The following is an 11,976-nucleotide window of genomic DNA, read 5'->3' as shown; positions in this document are numbered from 1 at the left end:
AATACCTTAAACAAAAAATAAATAAATAAAGAAGTAACAAGTAAAAAGGTTAAAAATTTGAGTGTTCCGAAAGGCTTGAGCAGGTGATGAAATTATAAACTTAATATTTACCTTGATACCCCTTGATGCTCAAAAAAAATATTGAAGTGCCCAAGAAGCTTTTGTGGGTTATATATTTTCATGTTTGCCATATTAGAAGTTAAACTTGAGACTTGAAAAAAATACAGAAGCACATATTCCATTGGTCGTGGCTATCAGAACAGTAATGTAGAACATGTCATTTAGCCTCTGCAAAATCCATTGAGCATCTTTGTATAAGTACATACTAATAATTCCAAACATAAAATTCCAAATTTGATTTCAGGGAATGGCATTTTGCACATGAATATATATAATTAGAACCACATAAGTAGTATGTATGCATCAATCTCATAAAATGGGGTCAGTTTTATTTAGTATATATGCTGCTGAATTGAGCACCCCATTTTATTTTCGTTAGTCATAATCATCTTCATCTTCCTCAGTTTCTTCGCTTTCCTCGGCTGGAAGCGCAGCAGCTTCCTGTGCAGTCCTGAAAGCCTGCTCCTCTTCTACACTGGGGTCATCTGCTTCTGTAATTTCTGGTCCATTGGGGTATTCTTGACAAGCTGGTGGTGGAACTGGAGGTGCATAGCTGTCTGGACTATATTTATGACCCCAGCCTATGTAGAGATTTTCAAACTTTCTATAAGTTAAAAACAAAAACGTAGATGATCATTCATTTTTTTTTCAGTAAGAAAAGTTGACCTTCCTCTCTGTAACGATAAAGTACTTGAAATAGCATAGTCCCATAATTTCAAAACAATATATTTAAAATGCATTAGAGATGAACTACCCCTAAATGATTCTTCCAGCACAGGGCATTTCTATGATCCGAACAGCTTAAGCTGGTTAAGAAAACCATGGGGTCTGACCCTGTCAAAATGTACCCTACACCAAAACCATAGCCTTTGATCATTTATTTTTTGGGGGGTGGGGGTGGGGGGGGGGGTTACTATCATTAGAGTTAGGAAGAATTTAAAAGTTTCCAACCTAGTCTGGTCAAGGCACATGCACTGGTTGTGGGCTTGGTCACCAATAGGGGGCGTGCAGGAGGCAGCTGATCAATGATTCCCTCTTATCAATGTTCCTCTCTTTCCCTCTCTCTTCCTATATGAAATCAATAAAAGAAAATATTTTTTTAAAAAGTTTCCAACCTAGCAAACTTTTGGCCAGGGGAGGAGTGGGCTTGTGGTTGAAGACCTATGTGATTTTCCCACCCAACCACGGGCAAGTACAAAGGCTTTTCCCAAAATGCCTCACAGGACAGTTGCCCGCTCCGCTCCAGCTCCAGATTCGGTGCAGTCAGCGCAGTCTCAGGGGAGTGGCAGTCGAGGACTGTGGTCCCTCTGGCCTGTCATGCTCTTCACACATTTCCGTTCTAGCTCAGATGCCTTCACTCCTAGGTCTCTATCGAGGCCTTCAGTAGAGGTCTAAGGGTACCTCTGCTAAGGCCTCCTTATGGGGTGGGGGGGTAGGTGTTAGAGGAGAGAAGGAGGAACCTTAAAAACACTCTACCCCACTCTCAGTATCCAGTCCTTTTCTCTAGCTCTCCCCCACTTTCCCGGGCCCCCTGGCCCATAAAACTGCAAGAGCCTTATGTCAGGGACTCCCCTGTCAGTGAGATGACACCCACATCTGTGCTGATCCACCTGACCTTCCACCAGTGTGCCATTCCATGGGGAAAATGGAATGGGGGCGGGAGGTGGGGGAGGAAACCAGTGCTTTCTCTTGCTTATACTGTCACAGTGCTTTCTCTTTTTTTCATTTTTGGGTTGTTACATTAATGACTACTCTGACATTCAGCAGCTCAGCTCTCTCTTCAGCTCAGCTTTTAACACTGGATTTATTAGGTAAGAAATGGGAGTATAACACACAAGGAAGTGAGGGCATTTAGTATCCTCTTCATTCTAATTCTCCTGAAAATGATAGCCTAAATAATACATATTTTTAAGTATCTTTTATCAGGGTACCCAACAAAAAATAATGAGAGATTTAAACTAATTTAAACACTGCTTAGAATTACTTCAATTAAGTGAATATCAATTATTCAAATAATTATAGAAGAAAAACCATATTTTAGCTTCATTAATTAAATAATTCAGAAAAGGCAGAAGTCTAAATTATTCTAATATTCTAAATTTGATGCTTCACTGTATAATACAGAAGTTTGATAAATCTTGCTAAAAATGAGTTAAAATAATAACCTAAGATTTCAGAGGTAACTTATACTTTCCAGAACTTAAATAATCACAGTAATAACTTGGAAAGTTGTCAGATACTTACTTGCCATTGCAAAAGGCATATGCTCCAGGCCAAAGGTTGGATCTGAGAACAGCAACAGCATATTGAGGAATGAGATTTGAAGATAGTCGTGTTGTCCAAGGTGGTGTATTCTGGATCTCTGTAAATCAATGAGAAAATCAAAAGCTTAATGCCTACATAGACAAGGATATACTGTGTAACAGAGAAGCTATTTTTGTAAATAATAGAACACAAAAACATTTGACATAGAGAAGTTAAACATCAGCAACTTAACATAAAACCAGGAGGGAATTTTATGAACATTGTGGAGCAATGAAATTTGAATACTTATACACTATACTAGTGGCCCGGTGCACAGAATTTGTGCAGGGGGAAGGGGTGTTCCTCAGCCCGGCCTGCACCCTCTCCAATTTGGGACCCCTTGAAGGATGTCCTACTGCCGGTTTACAGGGATCGGGCCTAAACCGGCAGTCGGACATCCCTCTTGCAGTCCGGGACTGCTGGCTCCTAACTGCTCACCTGCCTGCCTGCCTTCCTGCCTGATTGCCCCTAACCACTCTGCCTGCCGGCCTGCTCGCCCCCAAATGCCACCCCCCTCCCCCCGCCAGACTGGTCACCCCCAACTACCCCCCTGCTGGCCTGCTCACTCCAAACTGCCCCACCCCTACTGTCCTGATCACCTCCAACTGACCCCCACTGATGGCCTGCTTGCCCCCAACTGGCCCCCTGCTGGTCTGCTTACCCCCAATGGCCCCGCCCCCCCATGAGCCTGATCACCCACAACTGCCCTCCCTTCTTGGCCTCTAACCGCCTCTACCTCAGCCCCGCCACCATGGCTTTGTCCAGAAGAACGTCTGGAAGGTCTCCCAGTCTAATTAGCATATTACCCTTTTATTAGTATAAATAATGTCAAGTGTTTATGGTCATCTGTCTATGGTGTGCAGAATGCAAGATAAGAATGATAACACAAGATAACTGTCAGCATTTCAGTAAGAGCTACAGCCAACTTATTTCCTCCCTGTGTGGCACTTCTTTAACTTCTGTCAGAGAAAGTTGGTGGTTTGGCCAGCTACATTCTTTATTCCACACATATACTATAGTGTGTGTGTGTGTGTGTGTGTGTGTAGATATGTAGATACAGTATATTATATACACATAGAATATATACACATATGCCATCCATATAGAACATTATATATACTAGGTATACTACTATCTACATATACTAGTAATATTACATAGTATATGTATATATAGTATTACACATGTAGTATGCATATATAGTATTAAATATACATAGCATGTGTATATGTGGTATACATATATGTATGCTATGTATATAGTATGGTAATATTACATAGTATACATATGCACAGTATAGGTATATATAGTATAATATACATAGTAATAACATATAAAGTTTATATAAAATTACCTAAATCTTCAGAGATTGGTGTCAGGAGAGGAGGCCCCACTTCCTGTTCTATGTAGTCAGGCTCTTCTTTCTCTTCTTCTTTTTCTTCATCATCTTCTTCTTCTTCCTCTTCACTTTTTTGTATGGGGTTGAACCAATTACAGCGACCCTGAGTATGAATATTGCAAGATGAAGATCTTAAAATATCAGAGTATTCATTTGGATTCATGAAATTATCTGCATAAGGTTTCACTGTGTGGGAATTTAATCATTCATTCATTCAACATGTATTTACCAAGTGCTATTATGATCTAGGTTTTTTTCCAGCAAAAGATTGTACTATATATTTCAGGAATCTGCCAACTACTTGAAGTTACAGAACAGGTATATTTTAAAATTAGCAGTGCCTTAGTTAAAAAAAAAAATGCATTTCACTTATTTGTAATAAATAATACATAAGAAAGATAATGTAATATTAATAAAAATTATAAGATTAGGTATGGAGGTTTGGATTAAAATTTCTGATCTGATTAATTCTTGTCTAAAGATATAAGAATATCTCATATGTAGGTCCAAGTATAAAGATTTTCTACCTGCAGTTGCAGTAATAGAGCAGAGTGATTAAAAGGATGAACTCTGGATCCATTATGCCTACTCACATCTGACCCTATTGCTTATTAGTACATTACTTATTTTACATTTCCTCAACTCTGCCTCAATTCCCTCATCTGTATAATAAGGATAATATTATTTTTTAATTTATCTTTATTATCGAAAGTATTACAGATACCCCCTTTTTTTCCCATTGACCCCTTCCACACCACCCCCACCCCCACAGGTCTTCACCCCACTATTCTCTGATGCTTTTTATATAGTTATGAAATGATGTAATGCATATAAAAGGCTATTAAGAGCACCTAGTAGAATATGTGCTATATAACTGCTATTTAGCACTGTTTGCTTGTTTTTATTTTTATTATATATTTTTATTGTTCTTGGCATAAAATCTCCATGTATTATAGAAATAGAATTTTTAAAAAATGGTTCCCAAAATTAGTTTCACAACACAAATAAATCTTAATCCTTAAATAACTTGTCCAATACTCCATAGAAATGATTATCTTATTTCTGTTTGGAAATAAAAATCTGTTTGAAGATCCCAGGTCTATATTACTTGCCAATTATATAGTACTCTGTGCTTTTACTTGATTTTTAATGACCTCTTTCTCTGTCTAGAGTCTGAATATATGTATGCATTGTATGCTGAATTTAATACATATGTGCTGATTGGCTGATAGATTGAGAACTGCAAAGCCCCTACCTGAGGGAGTATATGTTGTACATGATGAACCCAATTGGATAGGGATTCCACTAGATCAACCACTTGGATGCCTTCAAAATCAGGGTTTTCTTCAAAGTTATCTCGCCCACTTTCTACTTCTTCCTCCTCCTCTCCTTCCTCTTCACCAAACTGATAGAATCCTAAAGGGCTGACATGGGTCCCTGCTGAAATTCTGGCAATTTGTGCTCGTAGGTAATTACTCTCATTTCCTGGGAAAGGTGGGTAGCTGATGATGGGAGAATCCAATCGCCCAGTGAAAAATTTCTTGATTTTTCTTGCAATAACAATTTGTGCAGGTGTAACTGATGGTAACTTCACCCATGGTCTTCCTGGTTCATTGCAAACAAAATAAATGTATCTGTTGGCACCTGTTCTGCTTTCTTCTTTTGGTATAGGCTGTGGGGCCTTGTAAAGGGACCTTGGTAATTCATCCTCATCTTCTTCACCTTCACTCTCTCCACTGTCCCTCTCTTCAGTTACATCTTCCTCCTCCACCTCCTCTTCATCTTCTCCTTCATGAAATTCCACTTCAGCTACAATATAATTCCTTTCCAGACCCAAGATCTTGCCCCAGAAACGGCATCTTTGGATTGGGTGGGTGTCAGTAAGCTGCTTGAGGGCAAGACATATGCGATAAATCTCATCAGTGCCCAAACCAACTCCAGCTTGTTCAAAATAAAATGCTGACTCCATTACATTTGGGAGAGAGTATTCTGCCTGCGAATACAAATGCTGTGGTTAACATGCTATCTATAAAGAGACCTGCTTGCTTCCTGTTTCCCTTTTAAACATCTTGATATTAGCTCTACTTTCTGTCTACACCATGTCTTTGACATTTCTTTAAAGATTTAGATCACTTCATTAATTTGCAAATTTCATTCATCTCACTTATAAATGTAGTTTCTGCCATTGTGTTTTACACTCACCATTATAATAATCTTATTGCATGTATGTATCTTAGGCAGAGAAAATGTAATAATCATGAAAAATAAATATTGAACATCCCCTGTTTATAAAAAAAAATGTTTAAGTGGCCCCTTTACTATCTTGAAATAATAAAATATGCTATGACCTATCTACACACATATTTTTAGAAAATGTTTACTTATGCAAATGAGGTATATCTCATTTTATTGTACTTTGCTTTATTGTACTCTGCAGATGCTGCATATTTTACTAATCAACAGCATTTGCTCAGTTCATGTCTCTGTGTCATATTTTGGAAATTCTAACAATATTCAAACTTTTTCATTATATTTTTATTAGTGGCCCAGTACACAAATTCGTACACATTGAAAGGAAATTAATTAGAAGACATATTTTAATATCATTATTCGCCCTTTCTCTATAATAGAAGTGTCAACCAAATTCACAATCGGCAATGACAGATCAAAACTCATGCATGCGATTGGCACCAGCGAGAACTTTATATGTATCACGCATGTGCGAGTCAACTTAGCCTTTTATAGATATAGAATAAACTTGCTTAGTTAGACCTGCTTTCTGATTTAGCTAAACACTTTCCAGGCCAGTGAAGCACCCCAACTTCTCTTTCAGGTAATTGTCAGTCAGCAACACAGCAGTAAATATCAACACAAAGCAGATTATTATTGTAGATCACACAGAGAGAATAAAGGGTAAAATATTTAACTGCAGCAGTGTTTTAGTATATTCTGTGCAGTGACAAAACCTGAAGTCATTTTCAAGGTCTATTATTGCCGGGAGCTGGTCCATCCTTGCTGTTTCAAGGGACCTGGCATATATGGCATACGGTTCTTAATATGTTTGCTCACCTTCTTGGCACTGTGTTTTAACCAAGGTCACCTCTCCGAGAAAGGTTGTTTCCCCAGGTAGGGATTTTTCCCTGAAGTTAGGGAGGGAATAAAACCCCTCAACTAAGTGCCAGGCGGGTAATTAATCCCTTTAACTACGAACCATCATGCTTAAACTACATAATCTTTTCTCCCTGGAATGGAGATAAGAAACGCCCTAACCTTTGTAATAGAGATTGATAGGACTGAATCAACTGGTATAAATACAGTTGTAACAAGACAGAAAGACTCAGAACTTAGAACAGAATCAAGAAGACAGAGCCTACACGGAGCCTAGAAACAGAAGAACTTCGCTGGAGAGAGCATGCCGGAGGATCCTGGAGAGGGACTGGCCTCGGAGCCTAGAGACAGAGCCTAGCGGGAGAACATGGCAAGGGATCCTGGACTGAACCTGACTACAGAGATTGGCAGGAGAACCTGACTGGAACCTGGACACTGAACCTGACTGGAGAGCCTGGACAGAACCTGGCTGGAGAACCTAGCGAGGGAACATGGCTACAGAACTTCGCTGGAGATCCGAAGCAGAACCTCTCTGGAGATCCGGGCTAGAGATCCTGGCTAGGTTGCTGATCAACTGCACGCTGTCTCCGTGTCATTCCTTCTTCGCCGACTCCGTCCACGCCTTTGGGGACCCCTGGACCCGCTGGGGTTGGACCCCGGCATATTATTTCTTCCTTCTTTTCAGTCGGGTCAAGTTTCTAAGCTTTCTAAAACTCCATTTTCCAGCTAATGAAAAGACAATAGGATTCGACCCAGTCTCCTATCTACCTACTCCAGGACTTCTGTGAGGATCAAATGAGATGAGGCATGGGAAAAAGCTTCATAGACATTTAAAGTGTAAAATGTTTTCACCTGGCTATAAAGTCATGTTCCTGGGCTGAAGAAACTGCAAGGAGGCTAGTCGCTAGGGAGAGGAAGCCCGGCATTGCTTTGTGACATCATCACCCCACACCCACAGCCACCATCTCCGGGCTGGGCTGTGGGCCACATTTTGTGCCATGGGGTCTTGACAACATCAGCTGCAATTTGGTGGGCTATTGCTCCGGGGTGATGGCAGGGCCTGTGTCCCACTTGGGGGAAGCCAAGTGTTGCTTTGTGGGCGCCAAGTCTGTGGTGCCATTTCTTTGTAAATGGCCAGTGCACGTCACTGCAGCTCCTGCATGGAGCATCTCCCCATGGTATTCAGTGCACGTTATAGCAACTGGTCAGACATTTGGACACTTAGCATATTAGCCTTTTATATATATAGATGATCAGTGGTCTTTGATGTTACTATTGTACATTGTTTTTTAGATATGATGCTATTACACCTTTAATAGAATACAGTATAGTGTAAACATAACTTATGTGTAAACAGAAAACAAAAGATTTGTGTGATTTGCTTTATTGAAATATTCACTTTATTGCAGTGGTCTGGAACCAAACCTGCAATATCTCTGAGGTATGTTGTATATGTTTTTATATAAAACCATATATTTTATAAAAAATAAATAATTATTATATACATATGGTAATATATGGAGTCAATAAAAATCAATATAGTAATATACATATATACATATATATATATGGTAATTTATAGGATAAATAAAAGGAATGTAGAAGTACTCAATCATGACTACATTTGAAGACATAATTGAGGAAGAATTTATGGAATCTGAATGAGAGGCTCAGGTTCCAGAATTAAACATCTTACTGTATTCTCATTCCTTATCCTAATTTTAGGATGCAGATCCCTAATTGACAGTGTTGTGCCTATAGATACCCCAGTGTCCCGTTCCCATACTGGAGTTTGACCTTTGATAAATCCCTCCATGGGAGTATCTGCCTTCTGCTTGATCCCTAAATGCTGTTTGCCACGAGACTCGTCTTCTCTGGATGTGGCCATATAACTAAATGGTTGGAGTAAGGTATTTTCAGAAAAAAAGAGTTGATGTCAGTTCCATAACACCGATCACTTGTTCCCTCTGGGTACCCTGGGCCCACTGTGTCAAGTTGGGTCTCCCCACCAAGGTTGCTGAGCCCTGTGGGCCCAGATTCTCAACCCTCCTGTCTTTTCCCTAATCAAACTCTTTGCCCTTTTCTGAAACCATCTCACTCTAAACATTTATTTTGCAAATATATAGACATATTTTTAAACAGTCTACTGGTAACAAAACATGAAAGCTCAGTAGGTATATACATTCCTTGGTGGTATAAATTACAGTCATGTAGGCATTTAGGAAACACAATACTGGATACTATTTTGAAATATTTGCAGCTAGAATATCTGTGATAAAACAGATTTTATTCTCTAATGATAGCTTTTTAATTCTGTCACCAATGTTCTCTAAATATTTTCAACAATTTGTCTCTGGGGATTAAAAGACATTTGATCTCTCTCATTTTCTATTATAGTTCATTGGCATAATATGCATAATATCAAGACATAATATGAGGAAGTTGCCTTGGAAGAGAATGAAAATGACATTTGAAGTATTTCCACTTTGTCTAATAAACTAAAGGGAAATGTGCATATTGATTTAAAGCCTGATTTTAAATGATCTGACAGTAATTCATTCATTCAACGAGGAGTTAATAAGAAACAGCTGTAGACCCAGGTCTGTACCAGGCACTTTGGAATTTAAAAGATGAAGAAACCATTTTCTCTGACATGAATACCTCAGCCCCACAAACATGTAATTGCTAAGCCTGTGCGATACTAAACCACAAGTGTGAAAAAAAAAAAACTAAACAAGGAAATGAGTGATGTGAAATGAGGTTGAAAGTACTATTTAGCAAGCCAGAAGAAACTATTGATATGAATTTAGAGCCACACCCACTCACCTCCAATCAAACCCCAGGATTGCACTATTCAGATATACAGTAGTGACTTACCATTTCATCTTCCAGTTCTTGGTCAGCTCCTTCCAAATTTCCTTGGAGAAAAAGAGCCTTTTGCTTCTCTGCTATTTCATATGTTGGAAGCATCTCATTCTCGTTTTGGAGTGTATCTAGTTTTTTATTAAAATGTGCCATCTTTACATCTTGGCTAATATTTTCAATGATGTCCACAGCATTTTCAGGACGCTCATCTAAGATCCTGGTCAGCATATTAGAAAGATGGTCATATCTATCCGAAAAGAGAAAATTCCAGGTGTTAACCCACGTCAAAAGCGTTTGAAGAAGCATTTCATGCAGACTCAGGGAGCTGGTGTTTAGGAAACTTCAACAACTCAAAACCTTCAGAAATTTTAAGTGAATAAACATGGTAACTTCCACTGCCAGGAAAACCTATTCTAGAATTTTCCTTCAAAAATATCTCCAATATGATATGAATATTTCAAATATTAAAGAAAGCTCTGACCCGTTTGGCTCAGTGGATATCGTCCTGTGGACTGAAAGGTCCCAGGTTTGATTCTGGTCAAGTGCATGTACCTTGGTTGCGGACACATCCCCAGTAGGGGGCGTGCAGGAGGCAGCTGATCGATGTTTCTAACTCTCTATCCCTCTCCCTTCCTCTCTGTAAAAAATCGATAAAATACATTTTAAATAAATAAATAAATAAAATATTAAAGAAAAACATAGAAAGATACATATTTTATATCGGGAACATTTAACATTTTATTTGAGATTGAAATCTCTTAGTTATAAATTTTAAAGTGATTAACATTTTTTCTTTGTTTTACCTTAACTGAGCAGCAGATCACATCCCTAAAGCTTAAGTAAATTGTAGTTTAAGACAGTAATTTGTAAATAACATTTTAAATAGTCAATCTTGAGTTTTGTGAGATTGCACACATTAAATATGAACGTTTTTTATTCTTTAGACCAATTATGGTGGCTAATTCCCCCGGTTTGCCTAGAATAGGAGTTTCTTCAGATGCAGAGCTTTCAGCGCTCACATCAGGACACTTCCAGAAAAACAGATAACGGGTCACCCAGGACTGGCCTGGTGAGAATTCAAAACCAAGCCATGGGAGCTGATGCTGACAGTAGAGCCAGGTGCTCCCCATCACTGGCAGAAGCTACTGTTACAAGCTTCTTGAAGGAACGCTGGGACTTCACCATCTCTTTGGTCTCTTTCACACCCAAGATTCCATAATTCCTAGGCTTTGTTTCTCTGTGCCAAGGGTCTCTAAAGAAACTAGAAGATCCCCACCAATGACCTATTTTGAGGCCTGTGGTGCAAAGAGTTATTAAGCCACTAACTCATACTAATACAGACTTTTCAAAGATATTTCCCCAAAGAAACACACTCTCACCCAGAGATACTCACACCCCCTTTTCTTTGCCATACTTTCCTCTCTTTTTCCCTCCAGGACTTACAGATTTAAGCCTGACTTGCTACTGGTCTTCAGTAGGTAAGCCTTAGCGTTCTGAACGGCAATATCAAGCATGCTGGGGGCCGCTTCAGGCTCAGGCTCAGGCTCAGGCTCAGCCTCATCCAGGTGACGTTTACTGTCTGTGTCTTCCTCCTGAGAAATGTCACATCTCAGGTCTTCCTGTTTAGAGTTGTTACAGTTCGCGTCCCACGGCTCATACAGGTGACCTTCGGATTGCTGAAGCTGTTGAAAGGCGTTCCCCTTTGACTGGCCTGTTTGATGAGGCATTGATTCTCCTTCATCAGATGATTGTTGCAAATGGTCAGGGTGAGGTGTCCCGGCTTCAGGAATCCCCCTCGCGGTCTTGTCTGAGCGCCACTGTGCAGCGAGGTGCTGTCCCGACAGAGCCAGAGGAGGAGGGGAGGAGGGCCCTCGAGGAGGGGCAGATGGAGATGCACCTGGTCCCTGGAGGTCATGCACAGGTGGGCTGCCTCTGGACTGCGGGTCCCGAGGTGCGCTGGTCCCGGGCGGGCTCCCAGGTGGGCTGGTCCCGAGCGCGCCCCAAGGTGGGCTGCTCCCGGGCTGGGGTCCAGTGTCAGGCCCCTGCTCTGACTCCGGGTGCTCAGATAATCCAGGCTGAGGATCTTGGGTAGAAGCTGCTGTCATTTCGTCCCAGGGCCTCCCTTCTTCCCGCGATTCCTGGTTTTCTTTTTCTGGCTCCAGGGCAGTGGAGTCTTCCAT

At 40.2% G+C, this 11,976-nt stretch overlaps 2 protein-coding genes across 3 annotated transcripts in view; one reads left to right on the top strand and one right to left on the bottom strand.

Moving 5' to 3' along the window:
• Window positions 1-634, top strand: part of ZUP1 (zinc finger containing ubiquitin peptidase 1) — a 17,188-nt gene extending 16,554 nt beyond the window's left edge. The window contains exon 10 of the mRNA XM_059700135.1: window positions 525-634. The gene's annotated coding sequence lies outside the window, so the exon portion shown is untranslated. The remainder of the gene's footprint in view (window positions 1-524) is intronic.
• Window positions 377-11,976, bottom strand: RSPH4A (radial spoke head component 4A). Of its 2 annotated transcripts, XM_059700140.1 has the most exons (6): window positions 11,240-11,976; window positions 9,809-10,043; window positions 5,079-5,816; window positions 3,779-3,926; window positions 2,365-2,482; window positions 377-724 (listed from the first exon to the last, which is right to left on the bottom strand). In XM_059700140.1, the coding sequence occupies exons 1-6, from the start codon at window positions 11,974-11,976 to the stop codon at window positions 496-498; spliced, it is 2,205 nt and encodes a 734-aa protein (XP_059556123.1). In that variant the 3' UTR covers window positions 377-495. The 2 variants fall into 2 exon arrangements, with proteins under 2 accessions (XP_059556123.1, XP_059556124.1); XM_059700141.1 differs by lacking the exon at window positions 3,779-3,926 and having other exon boundaries at window positions 702-724.

This window comes from Myotis daubentonii, chromosome 6 (genome assembly GCF_963259705.1).
Source record: "Myotis daubentonii chromosome 6, mMyoDau2.1, whole genome shotgun sequence".
NCBI classification, from domain to species: Eukaryota; Metazoa; Chordata; class Mammalia; order Chiroptera; family Vespertilionidae; genus Myotis; species Myotis daubentonii.
Note: the sequence above shows the minus strand (reverse complement) of the source record. Positions and strands in the feature narration are given on the sequence as shown.